We start from the raw sequence: 22,748 nt of genomic DNA on the forward strand, positions 1-22,748 counted from the left end.
ACAATGTCTGAAAAGTAAGCCTCACAAATCAAACGACAATCCAAGGAGGCTTTTATGCTAAATGGTATATGTATATTTTACAAGCAACCCTATCCTTTGGCTATGCAAGCAGCTAAACTTCCTCTTGTCTCTACCAAAAGTAAAACTGGTTTGCGCAATCCAGACTCAAACAAAACAACAACAAAATATTACATCCACAGTTTTTAACTTATAAATTTGCACTATGCATCAGGCAACAGTGCCTGTGATTAAATGGTTGGCTAGAGAGAGAGAGAGACAGAGAAAAAAAAAAAGAGAGTCGGTATGTGACTAAAAAGAAGTTTAGGTTTCACCTCCTCAGCACCAGCAGACCCTCCTGCTTTCTCCTTCTCTGCATAAACTCCTTCCTTCACCTCCTCAGCAACAGCAGACCCTCCTGCTTTCTCCTTCTCTGCACTCTCTTCTTTCTTCTCCTCCTGAGCACCAGTAGACCCTCATGCTTTCTCCTTCTCTGCACTCGCTTCTTTCTTCACCTCCTCAGCATCAGCAGACCCTCCTGCTTTCTCCTTCTCTGCATGATCTCCTTCCTTCACCTCCTCAGCAACAGCAGACCCTCCTGCTTTCTCCTTCTCTGCATTCTCTTCTTTCTTCTCCTCCTCCTCAGCAGAAGCAGACCCTACTGCTTTCTCCTTCTCTGCATCATCTTCTTTCTTCTCCTCCACTTCCTCTTGTTCATCAACCTCTTCTGCTAATTTGGTGAGCTCGCTTTGGATCATCACCTTTATAGATGACTTTCTTGGGGTGAGATCTTCTTTGAAGTCCTTACCTGAGATATGGGTGAAACAATATATATATATATATTATATTTTACATACATAAAAACAGAATCTAACCACAAAGAAATTAATGAAACCAATCTGTTCATACCCAGTTCTTTGAGGATGTCCGTGAATGTAGCCTGAAGAATAACAACAATGATCAACCATAAGGTTATCTAGATATAAAAGGTATATATAGTTTGTATAGATATTTTACAACAAACTCTAAATAGCTTTCAGAAAATGCAGAATGCCATTAAAAGGTTGAGACATTAACTCACCGTATTAAAATCCACCCTTTTCAAAATCTCAACGATTGCTTTTTTTAGCACTTTATCGCTTGGCCCTTTGGTTTTCTCTTTTCCTTTTCCAGCACTTTTTACTTCTAGCATAGGCGAAAACACAGATGAAAAAATGATGTCAGAAAACATTAGTGGCTGCAGTATAAGTTAGCTTCTGCAAATGGAGTTCATCAAGGAATAAGATTCTCTCCAATGCATCTGATAAACCCCTACACTCACACACACATGATATATTCTACCTGACCGATTATCTTTACTGGAAGACAAAAATAAACAGGATAAAATCCAAACCTGGCTTCTCTTTTGAAGCAGACTTTGAAGGGGCTGGGGCCTTGGTAGCTTTTTCAGACTTCTTCCTCTTAGAAGACGCCTTTGGACTTGCATCACTGTCATCATCCGTCTTCTTTCGTTTTGCTGATGATCGCTTCTGTGTAACTTTCTCAGGTGGACTGGACTTTGCAGCAGCTGCAGGTTTCTTGGTTCTGGCTCTCCCTGCTGATTCTTTCTTCCCAGCTGACACTTTCGAACCACGCTTCTTCTTTGGCGTTTCTTCCTCAGAATGCTCCTCAGGCTCATCTTTCTCTTCGCTTTCAGAAGGCTGAGGTGCCTCATCCTCAGATTTGTCAGGAATACCGTTTTCATTCTCCTCCTCTTTGTTCTTAACTTCCTCTTCTGCATTCTTCTCCTTCTCTTCTTCCTCTTTCTCCTCCTCAGACTCATCTTCAGAATCAGCTAAAATCTTTTTGACGGCCTTTGTTCCTTCTCCAGACTTTCGCTTTCTCTGAAAAGGCAGTGGAAATAATATTATCAGATCAATTTGGACCAGTGATGTACAGTTGCAGATAAGTAATTTTGAGACTAGTTGATACCTTTGCTGATCGTTTGGAGGATGAACTCCCAGCAGCAGGCGAGCTTTGCTTGGGAGTTCTCTTGCGCTTAGCTCCCGTACTTGACTGTTTCAACGGAAAAATGTTAAAGAGAATGGAACATGCACAAAGAAAACTCTATATAAACAACGTTTCTAACACCAAAATACCTTATCTTTCTCATTAGCTGCAACGTCGCTTTTCACATGAGGTTTCTCCAAAAACTCAATCAGTTTTGTAATAATATCTTCCTGTGCTTGAGAAAACATGCCATAATAAGTTAGAATTATTTGATTAAATAAGGAAATGAATAATCATAAACTTGCCTACATTTATAACCATACTGACCTTCTTTGTTGTAGCCTTGGAAACATGTATGTCAAACACATCGCAAAACTCCCACAGTTTTTCTTTGTTACATTTATCAAGCTTTTCTTTTATTTTCTCTCTTGCCTTTTCCTGCAAACACCAAAGACAAAAAATTATATACAGACCATAGCTATGCTTAAAATAACCTTCTATGTGTGATATCACACACCTCATTTCCATGCCAAACAAAGCCTGAGAATCCCAATATGTTTGTCTTGATCTGAGCAGCCTGTTAAAAACATTAAGAAAGAGTCATATATAAAACATGAGGCTAACATAAGAGTGCAGCAGCACTTGAGTTCAAACCCACAAGAGTATGCCTGTGATTGACAATTTAGAAGTTTAACTATTAGAGTGGCGGAATAAGGCACTCACCTTCCCTCTCCTCGCAAATAGAATTGTGTGCAGCAACTTCAAAATTTCATCCGACTTCTTCCTCGTTACCTTGTATGCAACTACAGAGAAACATTCAAGTTATATTTTCATTTCAATTACATATTAATATATTATATGACAAAACGGAACCAATAAAGGAATATTTAATTTTGGTTTGCAGGAACATACCGTTGGGAATATCTTTGAGATATACACCTTGCCCCTGTAATATTCAAAAGATAATTATGAACACGTCTAGAAAGGAAGTTAGACTAATCTCAAGAAAGTATTGGCAAAACCTTTTCAATATGGAACTCTTTGGAAGAGTCTCTATCAATCACTGCGACAAGCCTCTCAACAGATTTCCGCTCACGCACAGGGCGGTCAGGGAAAGGAGTCTTGGGTTCTGTATCCTTTTTTGTCTTCTCGCCAACCTTCTTCCCAGAACTCTTTCCCTTACCACGCTTTTTAGAACCCTTGCTCTCTTCTTTCTCATCTTCCTTGTCATCACCGCTCTCAGCTTTTTCATCGCCATCCTCATCCTTTACAGTTCCCTCTTCAACTTTTTCTGTTTTATCTTCTTCCATATCTTTCACTTCTTCTCCTTCCTCAACCAAGCCCTCTTCATTCTGCTCTTTTGCACTATCCTCCTCCTCCTTTTCATCCACAGTCTCCACTTTTGGGTCTTCCTCCACAGTCTGCACCTCTTTATCTTCATCCACAGTCTCCACGTTTTCAGTTTTTTCTGTCCCTTTGTCTCCATCTACCAGCTTCTCCTCCTCCTGTTTTGTTCCATTTGCTTTTTCCTCTTCATCTTTTACGTCCTCCTCTGATTCTTTCCCAGCTTTCTTGTGGTCTGCCTCTTTAGTCTCTTGCTTGTCATCATCTTTGCCATTGTTACTGTCTTTAGATTCCACATTTTCCTTCATTACAATATCTTCCACTGTACTACCACCTCCAGAGACACCATCATCATCCATGTTGGTAGCCTCTGCTTGTCTCTCATCTTTGGTGACCGTAGCATCTTCTTCCATTTTATCAGTCTCAGCATCTATCTCCATTTTCTCGGGTTCAGCCTTCTCCTCACCTTTCTTAATTTCTTGTGTTTCCTTTCCTCCAGCATTATCCTCCTTGTTTCCTGCCACAGCCTCTGATGGCTTTTCAAGAGAAGTAGCCTTCGTTGCTGTTGGCTCAACGGCTGCCTTTGAATCCTCTTCCCCCATTGTTAGGTCTCTTCCACCGCAAACACTTCTTACCAAAGGCTGCATGACAAATCAGTAAAGATAATCAAAATTGCTGTGATGACATAAATTCATGCTCCCCTATAAACAAATTCAACATCTGCTGAACTGAAGCCACACCCAAAGACTACCAAAAAGGCAAAAACAGTAACTCAATCTCATAAAGAACATGTAGAACGAATTGACTTGGCATGTATGCAGCAAATAAAGGACTGAACTTTAGGAAAATTGGTCAACAATAGAGTAAACAAGAAACCTTGAAGAGATATTCAAGTTAGATCTCATGTGTGTTCCACAATAAATCTCTTACTCCTACTTTAGATCTGAACAAGAATGATCAAGATAGAAAAAAATCTAGGAAAGCATTAAAGAAAACAAATCTGAAAATCACATAAAGGTTCAACCTTTATCCTAATTTTCAATGCATTCTGGATGAAAACAAAGATCTAGATAGATAAATCAAACCACACGCTATAACTCACAGAGATCACTTCAGCTTACATCACACAAATTCAGAGAAACACATAAAGTCATCGTTTTTTCCACTTAAATCTCTAAAAATTCATGCATTAATCAAAGAGAGAGACAATAACTTCTCAAAAACATCGAAATTCACAGATCAACGAAGCACATGAGAAACCCTAACTTCTCGTCCCAGCTTTACAACACACAAAGAGCACGTGACTTCAAACAAAGCACGGAACATACAGTTTATAACGATTATCCAAAGGGTTCTAAAGGAGAAGACTTTGGAATCTCACCTCACTGTCCCAAGACTCAGCACTGCTCTTCCTTTCGAAACAGAACAAATAGCTTTTTCTTCGATAGCTTTTTGAGGAGAGAGAGAGAGAAGTAAAAGTATTCGGACACAAAACCAGTTTTTAAACACAGTTAAATGCCACGTCGGATGTTAGGGATAAGCATCGCGGTCCATTCCAATGCTTGAAGAACTTTATCAACGATCCAGATTTGATGCTTGATGCTTCTCGCGGATCGATGACGGTTGAACACTAGCCTGACTTCCGGTTTTGAAACACGTGTTGAACCTTATATCTTCAACGAATAAATTTTTTTTTTTCTCTTTAACGTGTATTTAAAGGATCTTTTATGAAACTAAAGTATTAATTAAGAATTTAAACAAGGAAATAATCTTTTTTTTTTTTGGCAAAACTAGGAAATAATCAAAATGAGCTATTACAAAAAGATTTATAGGCTTAAATTCCCTAGTAATTTTTGGTAAACTTATATTTTGTTTTATAAAACTTTAATATATATATATATATATATATTAAAATTATTGCATAATAATTGTAATATCCATCTTAACTGAATCGGTAACTTTTTTAGATTTTTTACTTGCTTTTAATATATAAATTAAATTAATATCCTTAATGAATTGATTAAATTGAGATTTAATATATGTAAGTTAAGCTAGTATGATAACAATTGATTAAACAAAACATTTTTTTAATTTTCATTTGATGAATCCAGTGTTAAAATCCAAAAGGGTCAATTCTACTAATGACCTAAAAGCAACTATTTTTGAATTAATCTCAAAAACCATTTGAATAAAAATAGATTCTCACTTTAAAATTGTTTTAGGTTATCACACTACAAGAAAACAGGACCTTAACGACTACAGTATTAGTAGCTAGTTGGTCGTAATATGGGCATTACGACCAATTAACTTCAAAAATCGATTGGTCGTTATAACCTGGTCGTAACTAATTATTAGAGGCACATTGGTTGTAATATTACGACTAGACATATTAGTCGTATACTGGTTGTAACCTTACGACCAATTTACATCTAATGTCGATGTTTATTAGTCGTAAGGTAACGACCACTTTACATCGACTTTAGATGTCCATTAGTCGTAAATTTGACCAACTTTATTTATTTATTTTTGAATTTTGAATTTATTTACGAATTTTATATATTAATTAAAATCAAATATTTAAATTTAGTTTGATTTAATTTTTTAAAATTTGATAAAATTAAAAGAAAATATCTAACATCCGTAAACATAATAATATCCATAATATAAAACATTCAAAATACAAATTAATTAAAACCGAAAAAAACTAAGCATTAAGGTTTATTTCGTCGAAGAAGTCGGATGATGTGCCGGAGGTAGAAGCTGATGGATCCGGATGTCTGAGAAAGGTACTCCCGTAAGAGTTTCTAGACGCAAGGTTCCTAAGTCTCTTTCTACCGCCAGCCATAGCAATATCGTCAATCTGAAAGAAAAAAAAAACAAAAAAAAAATGATTATAAACAATTCAATTTTTTATATAAAAATAATCTAAACTTATTCTAATTCCATCATAATCTAACTCCATCCTAATCTACTTCCATCCTAAACTAATTCCAAACCTAATCTAATCACCTAACTAACCACCTAAAACTAAAAAAAAAAAGACTTACCTAGAGAGAGAAGGGAATGAGCAACCAAATGGCTTCGCGAGGTCCGAGTATATATAGAGTTTTGGTGTTAGTCGTAAATGGGTTGTAATATTACGACCAATGAGAGACTAGCGGTCGTAAAGGAGACATAAATTTACGACCAATGGGGGACAAAATAATATTACGACCAATTAGGGACTAAATATTTTTTTTTTATTTACGACCAATTAAGGACTAATAGTCGTAAAGAAGAATTAAAATTACGACCAATGTGGGACGAAGTCCTTTACGGCCAATTAGGGACCAATGTGGGAAGAGTTAAGATTAGTCGTAACTGAGTCGTACTTTACGACTAATTAGCTTCGTTTTGTGTTTATACCCTAAAACCGAAACCCCAAACCCCAAACCCCAAACATCATAAGTTGTATACACTTCTAAACCCCAAAGTACCCAAAGTACAAAGATTTTTTTTTAAACTAAGTTCATATATAATTGAGCAAACATGAAAATAAGTTATATATTATTTGTAATGCAATACAAAGAGTTTAATAATATAATAAAACACAAACACTGTAACATAATCAAACTCAATCACTCGTCATCAGAAACATCATCCACTTCATCATTTTCTTCAAATTCATCTTCGTTGGATTCGTCTGTTGCATCGTCTGGAAGTTCTTCATATCCCTGGTTGTGTGGATCAACAAGTAAGATATCATTTGTAGCTTGCTCAGGTACTTCTACTTCATTTACGGCATCTTCTTGTAAAGGCTGTTGTTCATCAGTCAAGACTCGACCTCGAGGTGTAACTTTTATAGCGGCTAACCAAGATATTCCAGATTGTATGATCTTCGGGTATGGAATAAAACAAACTTGGTCTGCTTGAGATGCCAATATGTAGGGTTTACATTTGTTGTACCTCTGTGTAGCATTTATATCAACAACTCCAAACTTGCTATACCGAACACCTCTATTGACGGTGGGGTCAAACCAAACATATTTGAAGAGAATGCATTTCAGCTTCACCAGGCCGGGGAACTCCACTTCGATGATCTCTTGTAAGATTCAAAAGAAATCAGTTTCACCTTTCACAAATACTCCATATTTCATTGTTGCTCGCCGACTTCCATATTCGTAAGTGTGAAAAGTGTAGCCTCGTGTGAAATACATAGTTGATGTGGTGACCTTAGGGACCAGACCTTGTATGAATTCGTGAAACCACTGAGGATAGAATGGATCATCAAAATCAACCTGGATCATCAAGATATATATATAAATATATAATTTCATTAATTATATAATAAATAACATTACGTTTGATAATAACTTAACCACGAATGTGCAACTACGTTTCTCGTAAATTGGTCGTTAATCAGATGGTAGCTTGTCGATGTAATTTAGTCGTACATTTACAACCACATTACGACTACCTGAAAGTGTGGTCGTAAATGCGAAGTTAGTTTACGACCAATTTACGACTAAACCTTTTAGTAGCAAAATTACGTCTAAGTTACGACGGACTTTAACATAGTTGTAAGTTAGACGTAACGTCGAAGTTAATTTACGACTACACATTTGTAGTCGTAAATGGTAGTCGTCACTCTCACGTTTTCTTGTAGTGACTCTATTTTACTATTATATGTTATTTTTGCATTTACTTATCTTACTTAAATCATATATAAAATAGATAATCATTTTTCATTTTAGAATATATATATGTAAAGTATAATAAAGTATAACAAAAAAAAAATACTCAGAACATCCATATATGTCAAAGGTTTTTTGTTACTGTCGGAAAACTAGTCAAAAATCTATCTTATGGTATAGCTTGTGACCTCAAAATATTAATTTTTATTTTAGTAATTATCTAAATCGTACCAATTTATATTTATTATTATAAGGCTTATAGTTAATATAAATTAAAAGGAAGATTTAGTAATAATTAATAAAATTTCACTTCTAAGTAATAAACTTAACTGCATTTATATATACAGATAAATTGAAATTATTTTTAGGCTATAATCTAAGACACATAATGTATTATGGAACTATGTAAGACTTTTTAATATTAATGACCATCTAATTAGAAGTAAGAGGTTTAACTTTATAATAATTACAAACAACAAATACCATTTGATTTTTCATTCTATTTTCATTATTATGTACTTTCATCTATCACTTTGGATCTACATAATGATTATGTAACCTCTAATTGACTAATAAGAAAGTCGTTGTTGGAGATGGGCTTAGTACAAGCCCATTAAAAGCTAAGCCTAAAATCAGGTCCGGCGCGCTAAGCAACAATTGATGACTTCGCTAGAAGACAAAACGTACGTCACTATAAATTGAAGACGTCAGATTCATTGAATGGGCGGTCAGAAAGTACATTAAAGGAGAACATCGCCTCTTCATCACAGACAAAGTCTTGGATGACCTCGACCACTAGGCGAGCTCGGCCCAGACGACCTCAAACCATAAAATAGAAAGATACTTGTTTAGACGAACTGTTTAGATGAGCATCTTTAGTTCTTCTAATTGTCCGAGCTTGTTTATTCTTGACTACTAATACGAAAATCTCTACCCCTTTATATCATTTATAAATATTACATCACCGACCAGATATGGAAACAACAATTGGCGCCCACCGTGGGGCAGAGGATTCTTCTTCACCTCCAGACAGCTCGACAGTCACAGAACCCACAGTGCAACCAGACGCCCCGATTTCTGCAACCACCGACCATCCTGGAATAACGAGCACACAACTAGCTGTAATGACAATCTCGGACCATCTAGCCAACACCTCGACGCTAGTGGCGACGACTTCGGGCAAACCATCAATGGTGGCAACCTCGGACCATCTGGCCAACACCTCGACGCTAGTGGCGACGACCTCGGACGAACCATCTAGCCAATACCTCGACACTGGTAACGACGACCTCAGACAAACCATCAATGGTGGCAACCTCGGATCATCCAGCTAACACCTCGACGTTAGTGGCGACGACCTCGACCCAGCCATCAATGGTGACAACCTCGGCCCTTCCAGCCAACAACACATCGTCTATGGTGGCGACCTCGGCCCTACCAGCATCAGTTACGACCTCGCGTCATCTAGCCGGCACCACGTCTCTCATACCGACGACCTCGAGGGAACCATCAATGGGGGCAACCTCGGACCATCTAGCCAACACCTCGACGCTAGTGGCGACGAACTCGGGCGAACCATCAATTGTGGCAACCTCGGACCATCTAGCCAACACCTCGACGTTAGTGGCGACGATATCGACCCAGCCATCAATGGTGACAACCTCGGCCCTTCCAGCCAACAACACATCGTCTATTGTGGCGACCTCGGCCCTACCAGCTGCAGTTACGACCTCGCGTCATCCAGCCGGCACCACGTCTCTCATACCGACGACCTCAGTCCAACCAATAAATCTAGAGACTTACGCTCAGATCAGAACTCCTCTGCAACCCACAAACAGGACAACACATGTCGTAACCCCAGCTGCAACACAACCACCTAACACAAGAATGATGTACTCCACTCAGCCAGACATCTCCATGATCTTTTAGACCGTTCTCGGAAGGATCAACGAGCTCGCTCGAGGAACGACCTCTTGTTTGGACGACCTCGCGCATTCTCAGATTGCTTGCAACAACCGCATCAACGAACTCCAGTCTGTCGAGATTGGCGCATCAAGATCACAACAAGTTGATATCACTCCACGACTCCATCGTGTTCTTTTCAACGATTTACCAACACCAATGACCAGTTCAGGACAGCAGCGATCAATCCAAGCCAACGATCTACGTGCACCAATCACAAGTTCCGGACAACAACATCAGAATCATGTGAACGAATCTTCAGCACCAATCATCGACTCCAGACAGCAGCGCCCAAGTTATCTAAATGATCAACATCTTCAAAACATCAATTTCCCGCAGATCACCAACAGGGAGACCCAACACAGAGACGACGACATTGAAGAAATGAGGGCTCAGCTGCAAAGCATGAACTCCAAAGTCCATCAGGCAACCAGCGCAGCACCAGAGATCGATTGTGTACTCCGCGAGACCCATTATACACCTTTTACAACTCGTCTCCTCAGTATCCCTGTCCGACATCAGAAGAACAAAATCAAACTCCCGACTTACAACGGAACATTTGATCCAAGAGAGTATCTCACTGCCTTCAGCATCGCAACCGGGAGAGCCAATTTCTCACCAGAAGAACGTGACGCCGGTCTCTGTCAATTGTATGTGGAAAATTTGAGCGGACTCGCCCTCGGTTGGTTCTCACGCCTTGAAACTCATTCTATCGACAACTACAATCAACTCTCGACGGCCTTCCTCAAACACTACTCGCTGTTTATCCAACAGAGTGCAACTAATGCCGACCTATGGACTCTGGCTTAAGAACCTACGGAAACACTACGCTCGTACATCGACAAGTTCAGAGCAATCGTTTCTCGCATTACCGTACTCGACGAAGCAGCAGTCCTCGCACTCCAAAACGGTCTTTGGCACGAATCACCATTCCGAGAAGAGCTCATGAAGTATATACCACTGACTCTGGAAGATGCACTCCATCGGGCGATAACTTTCATCGAAATCGAAGAAGATAAAGCTGCATTCAGCAAAAAGCACGCAGCCACCAAAAAATTATCTTCGAAAGATAAAGAGCCTGACGAATACTACGAACCTAGACAACATTATGACAAAGCGTACAGAGATGGAAAGAGCAGAAAAGAATCCAATTATCAAATCAGCGACCAACCATCCAGTCGCTCCACAGGAAAGCACGCTCGCAACAGTAAAGGATCAGAAGATGCTCAGGCATATTGCATTTCTATAAAAAAATATAAAAAATATACCTAAGAAGAAGGCGCAAGCAAGAAGACCGGCGCGCCCCTGATGTACCAAAAATAAGACTCCAGGAGGATCCGCCCTTTTAATCCTAGCATTTACTTTCCTTGTAAAGGTGAACTACGGTCGGCTTCATCCCCGCATGTGGGGTACGTAGGCAACCTCTCACGAGGCTCAGCTAGTTCTATAAAAAAAATCTATATTTTCAAACAAATACCAGGATACGACCATCTCTCACGTAAAAAAAATGAGATTCGTTCGCAGTGCTGCAGCTCCGCGCTCACACAATCAAATTTGCAAAAAATACGAGATCCGATCTCAGTGATGCAGCTCCGTGCTCACACTTAATCAAATTTGCAAAAAAAATAATAATAATACGAGATCCGTTCTCAGTGGAAGCTTCGCGCTCACACTTAATCAAATTTGCAAAAAAATATAATATCCGTTCTCAGTGCTGCAGCTCCGCGCTCACACTTAATCGAATTTGCAAAAAAAATATACGAGATCCGTTCTCAGTGCTGCAGCTCCGCGCTCACACTTAATCAAATTTGCAAAAAAAATATACGAGATCCGTTCTCAGTGTTGCAGCTCCGCGCTCACACTTAATAAAATTTGCAAAAAAAAATATACGAGATCCGTTCTCAATGCTGCAGCCCCGCGCTCACACTTAACCCAACAACTAAAAAAAATTTCATATTTTCAACCTGAGTCAATAAACGGGATGCACTGCCAAACCTCCGATCGCCTCACCTCAGTCCAACCCCGAGCCCTCGTCGCTTTGAAGTATTCCACGCACTCACTATCACCAGGAGCAAGAGGAACACCAACTAAATGAGAGACGAGCTCAAACCAGAAGACGACGAGCTCAACCCCACCTCACCACAACACGGCTCCGTCGACAAACGGCAAGCTCGGGATAGCAAGCGACAAGCTCGAACCAAGGGACGAGCTAGGAACGACAGGAAACAAACTTGGAACAAAACTGAAGAGCTTGAAACAAAAGCCGAACTCGAAGCCACCATTAACAAATTCAGAGCATCAGATGAGCTCGGAACATCAGACAAGTTTGGGATCTCCAGCAACGAAATTGGAGCCACCATTGACGAGCTTGGGACGACAGGAGACGAGCGCGGGATCTTTAAAAACGAGCTTGGAGCCGCCATTGACGAGCTTGGGACGACAGGAGACGAGCTCGGGATCCTCAACAACGAGCTCGGAGCCGCCATTGACGAGCTCGGAGCCGTCATTGACGAGCTCGGGACATCAATAGGCGAGCTCGGAGCTGCCATCGACGAGCTCGAGACATCAAGAGGCAAGCTCGGAGCCGCAGTCGATAAACTCGGGACGACAGAAGACAAAATCAGAACCTCCATTAACGAGCTCTTCTCAAACCCAGCTCCTCCTTCGACGAGCTCAGCCTCTCCAAATGAACTCAGAACCACCATTGACGAGCTCTTCTCCAGCTCAGCCCCTCCTTCGACGAGCTCAACCTTTCACCGGTGACAAGCTCAGCTCCTCCTTCAAACGAGCTCAGCCTCTCTTCCCCACACCACAGACCAAGACCAAACAACCCTTCCTTCAAACAAGCTCAGCCTCTCTTCCCCACACCACAGACCACGACCAAACCTTTTTTTTTAAAAAAAAGGAGCTCAGCCTCTCTTCTCCACACCACGTACCACGACCAAACAACCCTTCCTTCAAACAAGCTCAGCCTCTCTTCCCCACACCACGGACCACGACCAAACCTTAAAAAAAAAAAAAAAAAAAAAAAAAGGAGCTCAGCCTCTGTTCCCCATACCACAGACCACAGCCAAACAACTCTTCCTTCAAACAAGCTCAGCCTCTCTTCCCCACACCACAGACCACGACCAAACCTTAAAAAAAAAAAAAAAAAATGGGAGCTCAGCCTCTCTTCCCCACACCACAGCCCACGACCAAACCTTTTTAAAAAAAAAACAAGCTCAGCACCTCTTCTCTCACACCACAGACCACGACTACTAGGCGAGCACAGCCTCTCCAACAATTGCTTCCGCCTGTTTTCAACGAACTCAGCCTCTTCTTTCTTACACCTCAAACCCAAGACCAAAACCCCTCTTTCTTTGTGTCGGCAGGGAGATAAGGAAAGGAGGAGGACCACCCAAAAATAAAAATAAAAAGATAAGAAAGAGAGAGAAGGAGCCACACAAAAAAAAGACACAAAAGAATTTTTTTTTACCTTGATTCCAAGTGGGGGACAAGAACTAAAAAAAAAATAAGACCCAACCATCACTTATATATATATGTAAGGAAAAATGTGTTGCCTATTTCCCGACAATTCCCGAGCCTGGCCTGATTTTCTCATACAGAAGATTCCAGAAGAATTCACCAAGACTCGACACTTGGCGAACAGTGGGGGGGGGGGGGGGGACAATTGTTGGAGATGGACTTAGCACATGCCCATTAAGAGCTAAGCCCAAAATCAGGTCCGGCTCGCTAAGCAAGATTTCGCTAAAAGACAAAACGTACGTCACTATAAATAGAAGACGTCAGACTCATTGAAAGGACGGTCAGAAACGTATAGAAAGTACATAAAAGGAGAACCTCGCCTCTTCATCACAGACAAAGTCTTGGACGACCTCGACCACTAGGCGAGCTCGGCCCAGACGACGTCAAACCATAAAATAGAAAGCTACTTGTTTAGACGAACTGTTTAGACGAACATCTTTAGTTCTTGTAATTGTCCGAGATTGTTTATTTTTGACTATTAATACGAAAATTTCCACCCTTTTATATCATTTATAAATATTACATCACCGACAAGATATGGAAACAACAGTCGTTATAAAAAAAAAAAAAAAATAAGTACAAACATATTTTATTGTTTCCTTACTATGGGTTTGGGTGTTTATTTGGGCTTATGTATGGGTTTTAACGGGTTCCTTACTAGTTGTTGTATTAGTCTGCTTGCGGACCACTTGGAGGATTATGAGTTAGGACAGTACAAATTGCTTTTCCTGGGACCTTGGATCATGACTTTGTCCTGCACCTGAGCTTCTTTAATAGAACTTATCGAATTAATAACATATTGCTGTTTCTTGTTTTTCAAAAAAAGCATTCAACATACTGTATTTTTACAACACATCCTTGGAACTCAAAACAGGTGACACATACAAATATATATGGTGGTTATAATATTTTCAAATCAAGATCAGCTCTCTGCAGTAGAGAGAGAGACATGAATCATATAGAACAATGTCTCATTCCAATCCTAACCTAAGAAGAATCCATTACTGTCGCTTCCTTTGTCTTCTAAGGACCAGACTGTATTCTCCCTATGTTATGCGGATACGGGTAAGAAGAATGGTTCAAAGACGAGATGTCACCGTTTTGAGTCTCGTTCTGAGTTTCTCTCGGTGCATACTGATTCAAACCGCCGTTTAAGCTAGCATAGTACGATGCTATGGGAGCAGCATGAACAAACCTGAAACCGACTCCATTTGGGTGAGTTTGGTTGATGAGTTGTTGTTGATTCTGATGCTGACGCTCGTTGGAAGTGTGGTCAAGTCCATCAGACGAGATTCCAACACCAAGATTGAGGCTGACGGTGTCTGTTTCACCTGGTCTGAACCGAGGCTGGTTGTCATGATGATTGCTGCTAGACTTTGAAGTGGGGACATCGTGATTGTGTTTGCCTTCGTATGTTGTTATAACAGCTTTCGGATCATGTGATGCCCGCTCCACGTGTTTTCTCACTGGGCATCCAGGAGCTGTGCACTTGTAATAGCTCCTACAAAAAAAGGAATCAACACTCTACGCACAAACCAAACAACTAGCTATCATTTTGAACTGCAAGTTTTGCTTGTGTATGTACACTTGAGCAGAAAGAGTTTTGTGGTTGTACGAACCTGGGATTTGGGTTTCCTCTTACGACCTTCTGCCCATACTTACGCCACCTATAACCATCATCAAGTATGTCAACCTCACTCAGAGTTTGAACAACAACTCGAGGCTCCCGGATAGGTTTCACAAGTGGAGTTATTTCCATGGTCCCATCCAACCTCCTGCGTAAAGTTAGAAGAATGTTAAATCACTCACTGTTTCAAACAAATCACCTGAATCCTTGTATTCTAATACCTCCGTTTTGTATATGGATCATCTTCATCCTGGTCATCATTACTCTTATTTGACACTGCAACTTCTCCACCATCCTCAGTTGTAAGAGGTACTTCAGGGTTACCAGCTTGCTCAATGGCTTGTGCCAAGTTGTACACGCTCTTCTCTGTATTCATAAATAAAGAGAAGAAGGAACAGATGAAGTTATAGATACTGTCAAGGAGAATATGTGAAATCTTGTCTGTCATTGGAGGATGCTTACCTACTCTCTCTTCTTGTGCAGACATACCAAGACTACAAGAGTTTCGTCGACCAGGTTGAGGTTTAGGATGGTCATGCGTACCCTTGTAAATAATATCTGTGATCTGGCCATCATAAGACCTTTCAAATAATTTTTTCACTTCGCAATTAGGATGTGTACATTTATAATAGCTCCGCGGGAATTCACTCCCTTTGACATGCTTTTGACCATACTTTCTCCAGTTGTAACCATCATCCGCCAATACTGATGGCGCACTTCCCCTCGGGTCATCTTGCGATGCCTGGACTGATTCATCTACCTCAGATCCGGCCGGAATATCTGAGCTTTGAGTTGGCCGCCTTAGCTCACTTGAGTTAGCTGCAGCCTCACTGATCGAAGAAGGTGAGTGTGAGGATCCATAGCCTTGGCCTTGAAATTGAACTGCTGGCTCACTTCTATGCTTGTCAAGCTCTGCATAAACCTTGAAATCAATAAAAATATTTAGACAATGCCAACCACGGAACAGTATACAAGAACTGGATATAAGGTTTCTTGTGATATAACATTCTAAGCAAAAACACTTCTTGGGACAATAATACCATAGTGGATGCAGGAGGTCTGAACTCAAATTCACTGGAGTTTTGCTCGGGGAAGGTGCTGTCCTGGTGGAATGGCCTTCCTGTATAAGAGCTTGAGCTAACGTGCACTGGTCGTGGCTTGAACAAAGAACCAGTAGTAGGGGAAGGTTCAGGCTGAAAAATTCACATATAGAAAGTTTATATAAGTGGAAACATAAACACCAACTATCCGTCACTTTTAGGTTTGAGCATCACTTAACCTAAACCTCCATAAAACGAGATACCAACAGAATCATTCAATACCTCTAATATAAGCAATGTAATCTGAACAATGTGAAGGTAAAAAGAGATGGAGAGAAAGAGGCCAGAGTATATATATATAAACTATGTAGCAGACACGAAAGGGTTTATTCGAGAGAACAATGCTGAACGGATACAAATGCACCGATGCAGAGAGTATAAGGTAACGTGAAGAATGAGAATCTTCTGGGCTAAAGTCTCTCTGTTAACGTAAGCAAAAATAATCATAGTTTTATTATAAGCACTTTGTGAAATGATTAAGAAACAAAAAAATGGAAACGATGCCATTTCCTTGTGAGCAAACAGGAAGCATCTTCCACCAAATTACAGAACCCAATTAAGAAACCCCCCACTACCACCACTAAGCACTACTAGAAGAATCGTAAAGGCTCCACTTAAAACCACAACATGAACAGTGATCCGAATCAGAATCTGAGGCAACGACAAAAAAACTGAAAAAAAAGTGGAACAATAATGTCAAAAAGAAAACAAAACTATCTGTTTTCTTTTTTCTTTTGGTTGCTACAAGAAAATCGACTGAATGCAATGTCCAATTTCACGAAATAAAAATCAATACTTTAGGTCTTAAAAAAAATGCAATCAGAAAACCTAATTTCTCAATCGAACCCACAAAAAGAGGTGAAAGAAGTAGAGAAAGAGTAGCTATGTGGTTAACCTTGATGTTGGAGATGAAAACGGGAGATTCCAGAAACGAAGTGGGACTCAGCCCAGGAGGAATAGTGATGTCGGTAGACCTCGAGATCGGAAGCTTAGCCGGTGACATCAGCTTGTACCTCGCACCTCCACCACCATTGCCTCCTCCTCTGGATGCCGTGGGATCTACCGGAAACTCCTTCCGGTCATTATTAACTTGAGGGTTCATTATCTAGAGAAATGAAGGATTTTTCAAGGGTATAAGAAACGAAACAAGTAAAAAAAGAAAGAAAGAAGGAAGCTCGGCTATGGCGGATTGATAGCTTTTTGCTATTTCTCCCTAAAAGCTTGTGTTAGTGAAGATTTTGTAAGAAAGTAATCGACTTTCCGACCACTTGTTTTTGCCTTTTTTATATATTTCTCTCTTTTTTTTGTTCTTAACCTCCTTTTTATTTTACTTTATCAACTAGGATAAGACGTGAGTTTATTTCTATATATTATCAATAATTTTTTTTATATATGTGATCATTTTATTTATATATATAAAATATTTTTGTTGTTATTATATAATTTCTTTCCGATGGATCAGATCAATTTTTATTAAAAATAATAGAACAAAACTATAATTAATACATCATGGGTTGATCGGATTATGACATAAAAACCTTATTTTTTCCATCGAACATATTCTTGAAAAAAGTGAACAGTATTGTTTTTATAGTTGAATTATTTTGATTTTTATCTTCCATATGGTTTTGAAAACTTTCAAATCAACCATCGAATTGATATATGTCATTTTAATGTTTTTAGTCGTATACTTAAGGAAAACTTACATTTTTGTAATTTAAAGTCGTTTTAAAAAGAGCAAAATATAACATCTAAGAAAAAATCTAACATATAAGAAAAATCTAACATATAAGGTGTCCTTATTTTTGTATTTTAAAGTCGTTTTTAAAAAAAATAACATATAAGGTTTCCTCATTTTTTTAATTTAAAGTCATTTTAAAAAATTCAAAATATAACATATAAGAAAAAATTTAATTTTTTATTATATGGTTAATGTGATTGTTTATTTATTTTTAATAATATAAAATTAAACGAAATGAAGAAGGATGCAAAAATTGTTATCAAATCTTTATTATTCATAATCATTAATTGCCATATATATGTAAATCATATTAGGTAATTTCGTAGCTTTTATTTAGGGAACGAATACACACTTCTTATATTTTAGGTTAATATAATGTTTTCTAGTGGACATTAAACAAATTATGACATAAAAATTTTATTTTTTTCCTCGAACACAATTTTGAAAAAGTGAATAGTATTGTTTTTACAGTTGAATTATTTCGACTTTTAACTTAAATATGGTTTTGAAAGCTTTCAAATCAACCATCGAACTGATACATGTCATCTTATATTTTAGGTTAATATAATGTTCTCTAGTGGACATTAAACAAATTATGACATAAAAATTTTATTTTTTTCCTCGAACACAATTTTGAAAAAGTGAATAGTATTGTTTTTACAGTTGAATTATTTCGACTTTTAACTTAAATATGGTTTTGAAAGCTTTCAAATCAACCATCGAACTGATACATGTCATCTTAATGTTTTTAGTCGTATACTTAAGGAAAACTTACATTTTTGTAATTTAAAGTTGTTTTAAAAAATTCAAAATATAACATATAAGAAAAAATCTAACATATAAGGTGTCCTCATTTTTGTATTTTAAAGTCGTTTTTAAATAAAAAAAAACATATAAGGTTTCCTCATTTTTGTAATTTAAAGTCATTTTAAAAAATTCAAAATATAACATATAAGAAAAAATCTAATTTTTTTATTATATGGTTAATGTGATTGTTTATTTTTTTAATAATATAAAATTAAACAAAAATGAAGAAGGATGCAAAAATTGTTATTGAATCTTTATTATTCATAATCATCAATTGTCATATATATGTAAATCATATTAGGTAATTCTGTAGCTTTTATTTAAAGGAAAAATACACACTTCTTATATTTTAGGTTAATATAATGTTCTCTAGTGGACATTAAACAAATTATGACATGAAAACCTTATTTTTTCCAGCGAACACATTCTTGAAAAAAATAAACAATATTGTCTTCACAATTGAATTATTTTGACTTTTATCTTCCATATGGTTTTGAAAGCTTTCAAATCAACCATCGAATTGATACATGTCATTTTAATGATTTTAGTCGTATACTTAAGGAAAACTTACATTTTTGTAATTTAAAGTCGTTTTAAAAAAATCAAAATATAACATATAAGAAAATTCTAACATATAATAAAATATAACATATAAGGTGTCCTCATTTTTGTATTTTAAAGTCGTTTAAAAAATATATATATAACATATAAAGGTTTCCTCATTTTTGTAATTTAACGTCATTTTAAAAATTCAAAATATAACATATAAGAAAAAATCTAATTTTTTTATTATATGGTTAATGTGATTGTTTAAGTTTTTTTTTAAAATATAAATTTAAACAAAAATGAAAAAGGATGCAAAAATTGTTATCAAATCTTTATTATTTATAATCATTAATTCTCGTATATATATAAATCATATTAGGTAATTCCGTAGCTTTTATTTAAGGAAAGAATACACACTTTCTATATTTTAGGTTAATATAATGTTCTCTAGTGTTATATAATTATGAAATAATGTGACATCGTTAGATTAAATTATATTTTATATTAGATGCTCTAGAATTCTTTAAAATGAAATTTAGAAGGCATTTATAGTGCCACCTAGGATTTGAGATTTTTTTAATTAATACAAAATTAAGGTTCTAATTTTTCAAATGCTTCTCAATTAATATATAGAGGATTTCTTATTTTCATATTAATTTGGAAACAAACAAGGAAATTCACGTTTCTCTTGATTTAAAAGAAGGAAATTAGCGGACCTTATTAAGTAAACAAGGAAATTCACGTCATAATATTCAAATCATTAAATCCTTATATTTTCGAGCTTTATTGGGCTAATGGCCACTATTAACTAACACAGTGCATAATATCTTAAGGTCAACTAGATCATGGCCCATTGTAAAATGAGCAATTAGATCCACTTAACACTATCATTACGCTTTCCTCGACTAACACTATCATTAACATAGCCCATTTGTAAGTTATGGGCCTATGGCTTATAGAGAAACACAGTTGACCAACATATTTTATGTGGGAACTAAGAATATAATTATCTTGTTAGGGTATATCGTATGACTTGTAGAAATATTGGGATTGATTTAACCAGCCAATTTTATGTGGGAACCAAGTCAATATATTTTTGTTAAATTTACATTTTTAACTAATGATCTAATTATCTTGTTAGGGTAATCATTTCGCATGCTAGTCCATCCACTGGAGGATAAAATTCCATGTGAATTATATATTGAAACATCGAAGTTTTGTATTTAATCGGAAGAAAATAAAAATACTCGACAATGATCTAGAACTAGAAGTGGTAAAGTTTACCTGAATATTTACAAAGTTCAAGAACGTTGCTGTCCTTGGCAACATTTGACCAATATAAAAGGTGGTTTCAATGTTTTAGTTTGGTGTAATTTAATTTTGAATTGTTTTAGTCCATACTATAGGCATATACTGAGGAATAGTGATCTTATTACTCAAGTGCTAGAGACCTTTTAAGGAGTGAGATCTTTCGAAAATAAATGATGAACATTTATAGTTTTCTGACCGTAAACATTTTTAATTATCAATAATGTTCGACATATGAATTAATATGGTCATGCGAAAACTGTTATGACATAAACTCAACGTTTCAAACATGTAAACTGTTATTAACTGCACCAAATCAAAGTCGTGCCTAGTGCCTATTGGAAAATGCACGGTTAGGCCCCGAGCAAATTAAATAGATGATTTTTAGGGGCCCCTTACGTCAATGTTTTGTATAGCTTATTGGTTTGGTAATCTCATCTTAAGTACTTAAGTAGTACTCAAAGTTCGATTGCGTTTAGTGGATATTTTGCAAGCTTATCCAAATCTCTCAGATTAGTATGTTTTAGGGTCCGACAATATTCATAAATAATCACATGCAACACAACAAAGCAATAATTGAAAAACTATGTTTTCTTTTAATATATAGATCTACACATCCACTCTATTTCTATTATTTGGCATATATTAAAAATATTAAAAATTGATTAATTTTTTATAATTAAATATATAAATAATTTAAATCAACAGTATTCGATTTTTTTAAATTTATAATTCATCATAAGTAAAAACTAAAAATTAATTTTAAAAAAAAATTGTAAACTATTTTGAAACATTTTTCTTTCGGAAATGAAAAAAAATATTTGTCTTAGGCCTCTAATAGTCTGGGCACGGGCCCTGCACCTAATAATACCTCTGAGGGGAAATTACTAAAACAAATGTATTATTTATGTCAATGAGATCATCGAATGCTTAATATATAATTATATAGTTCTTTTTGGCCGTCTGCATATATTTATATAAATATAATGCAACCTTTGGATACTCAAAACATCATTTTGTCCAAAAAGAACATTTCGGTAGACTTTTGCATCCACACAGAATCAAGCTGTATGCAGTATAGACCCTATCTTCTCTAATAATTTTATAGAATTACCAACCGCCCGGAGTATGCTGGTGGTTAAACGCATACATTGGTGTTATTGTATTCCTAATTTAAAATCTGGTGGGAGAAAAGGTTTATGATCTTTTTCAAAAAAGTAAAGAAATGGTTTATGATGTGTTAGTATCAGTAGAAACTAACTCCGGATCAAAAAGAGGTTAGAGTTCAAAACTCAAATTCCTCCTAATCAAATAAAAATCATTCTATAAATTTGTATTATTACTTTAGTGTAAACATCATATTCTAAAGGGTTTTTAATGGGTTTCTAAAGGGTTTTATTACTAAAGTTGGTCTTGTAATCATTTTTGCCACTATATTTTTAATTTTAATGCATGAATCAGTTCCAAAAAAAAAAAAATCATATATAATACACCCACATAACAGAAGATTTATCCATATTGGAAAAGATCAAATGTCAACAAAACAGAATATTAAAATAAATATCAAATTCCTCTTCTCTCTGCGTTGTTTAGCCTGTTTTGGGGTGTTGCTTTAGCTTCATGTAACTTAGGGTTTCTGTTTCGTTCGGTTAACCGGAATTGTATGCCACCGGATGTCTCTTTTTGGGGAAGATAAGGTTAAATATATTTTAATTTTTTTAAAAAATTAATAAAAAATAATAACATTGCAGAAAATAGTATCTTATATATTAAAATAGAAGTCATGACTTTGTTCATATGTGATTTTTTTTGTTTAGACCATCCTCTAAAAAGTTTATCAAATTTTACGTACATAACTTAATCATCATATCTTTTAATATTTTTATCTTTTATTTAAAATAAAAATAAATATTGTTTAATAAAATTCTAAGAAAATCTTTTCAGAATCAGGATAAAATTTATTTTTGAAAATTAATTAACTTAAATTTTAATTATCATAAATATAATTAGAATTTCAAATTAAATTTATTTTTGATTGATGAGCGAAAATTAAATCATATAAATATTTTAATTATATTTTAATGATAATAAAAATTTAAATTGATTAATTTTCAAAATACATTTTATAA

General features: G+C 36.5%; 2 protein-coding genes across 3 annotated transcripts; both read right to left on the reverse strand.

Annotated features, from left to right (window-relative positions):
- Positions 1–28: 28 nt before the first annotated feature.
- On the reverse strand, positions 29–5,012 carry LOC106428289 (DEK domain-containing chromatin-associated protein 3). Its single transcript, XM_022694790.2, has 12 exons — positions 4,712–5,012; positions 3,009–3,971; positions 2,899–2,932; positions 2,710–2,789; positions 2,504–2,563; positions 2,314–2,424; positions 2,136–2,216; positions 1,969–2,052; positions 1,391–1,880; positions 1,079–1,182; positions 907–937; positions 29–805 (listed from the first exon to the last, which is right to left on the reverse strand). Exons 2-12 carry the CDS (start codon positions 3,930–3,932, stop codon positions 474–476), a joined length of 2,331 nt encoding a protein of 776 aa, XP_022550511.2. The 5' UTR covers positions 3,933–3,971; positions 4,712–5,012; the 3' UTR covers positions 29–473.
- Positions 5,013–14,278: 9,266 nt separating this feature from the next.
- On the reverse strand, positions 14,279–17,497 carry LOC106428312 (probable WRKY transcription factor 20). 2 transcript variants are annotated; one of them, NM_001316043.1, is given in 6 exon segments: positions 14,514–14,991; positions 15,110–15,265; positions 15,339–15,483; positions 15,580–16,039; positions 16,158–16,310; positions 17,113–17,319. In NM_001316043.1, coding segments are annotated over 6 exon segments (1,599 nt in total).
- Positions 17,498–22,748: the final 5,251 nt, after the last annotated feature.

This window comes from Brassica napus, chromosome C1 (assembly GCF_020379485.1).
Source record: "Brassica napus cultivar Da-Ae chromosome C1, Da-Ae, whole genome shotgun sequence".
Taxonomy (NCBI): Eukaryota; Viridiplantae; Streptophyta; class Magnoliopsida; order Brassicales; family Brassicaceae; genus Brassica; species Brassica napus.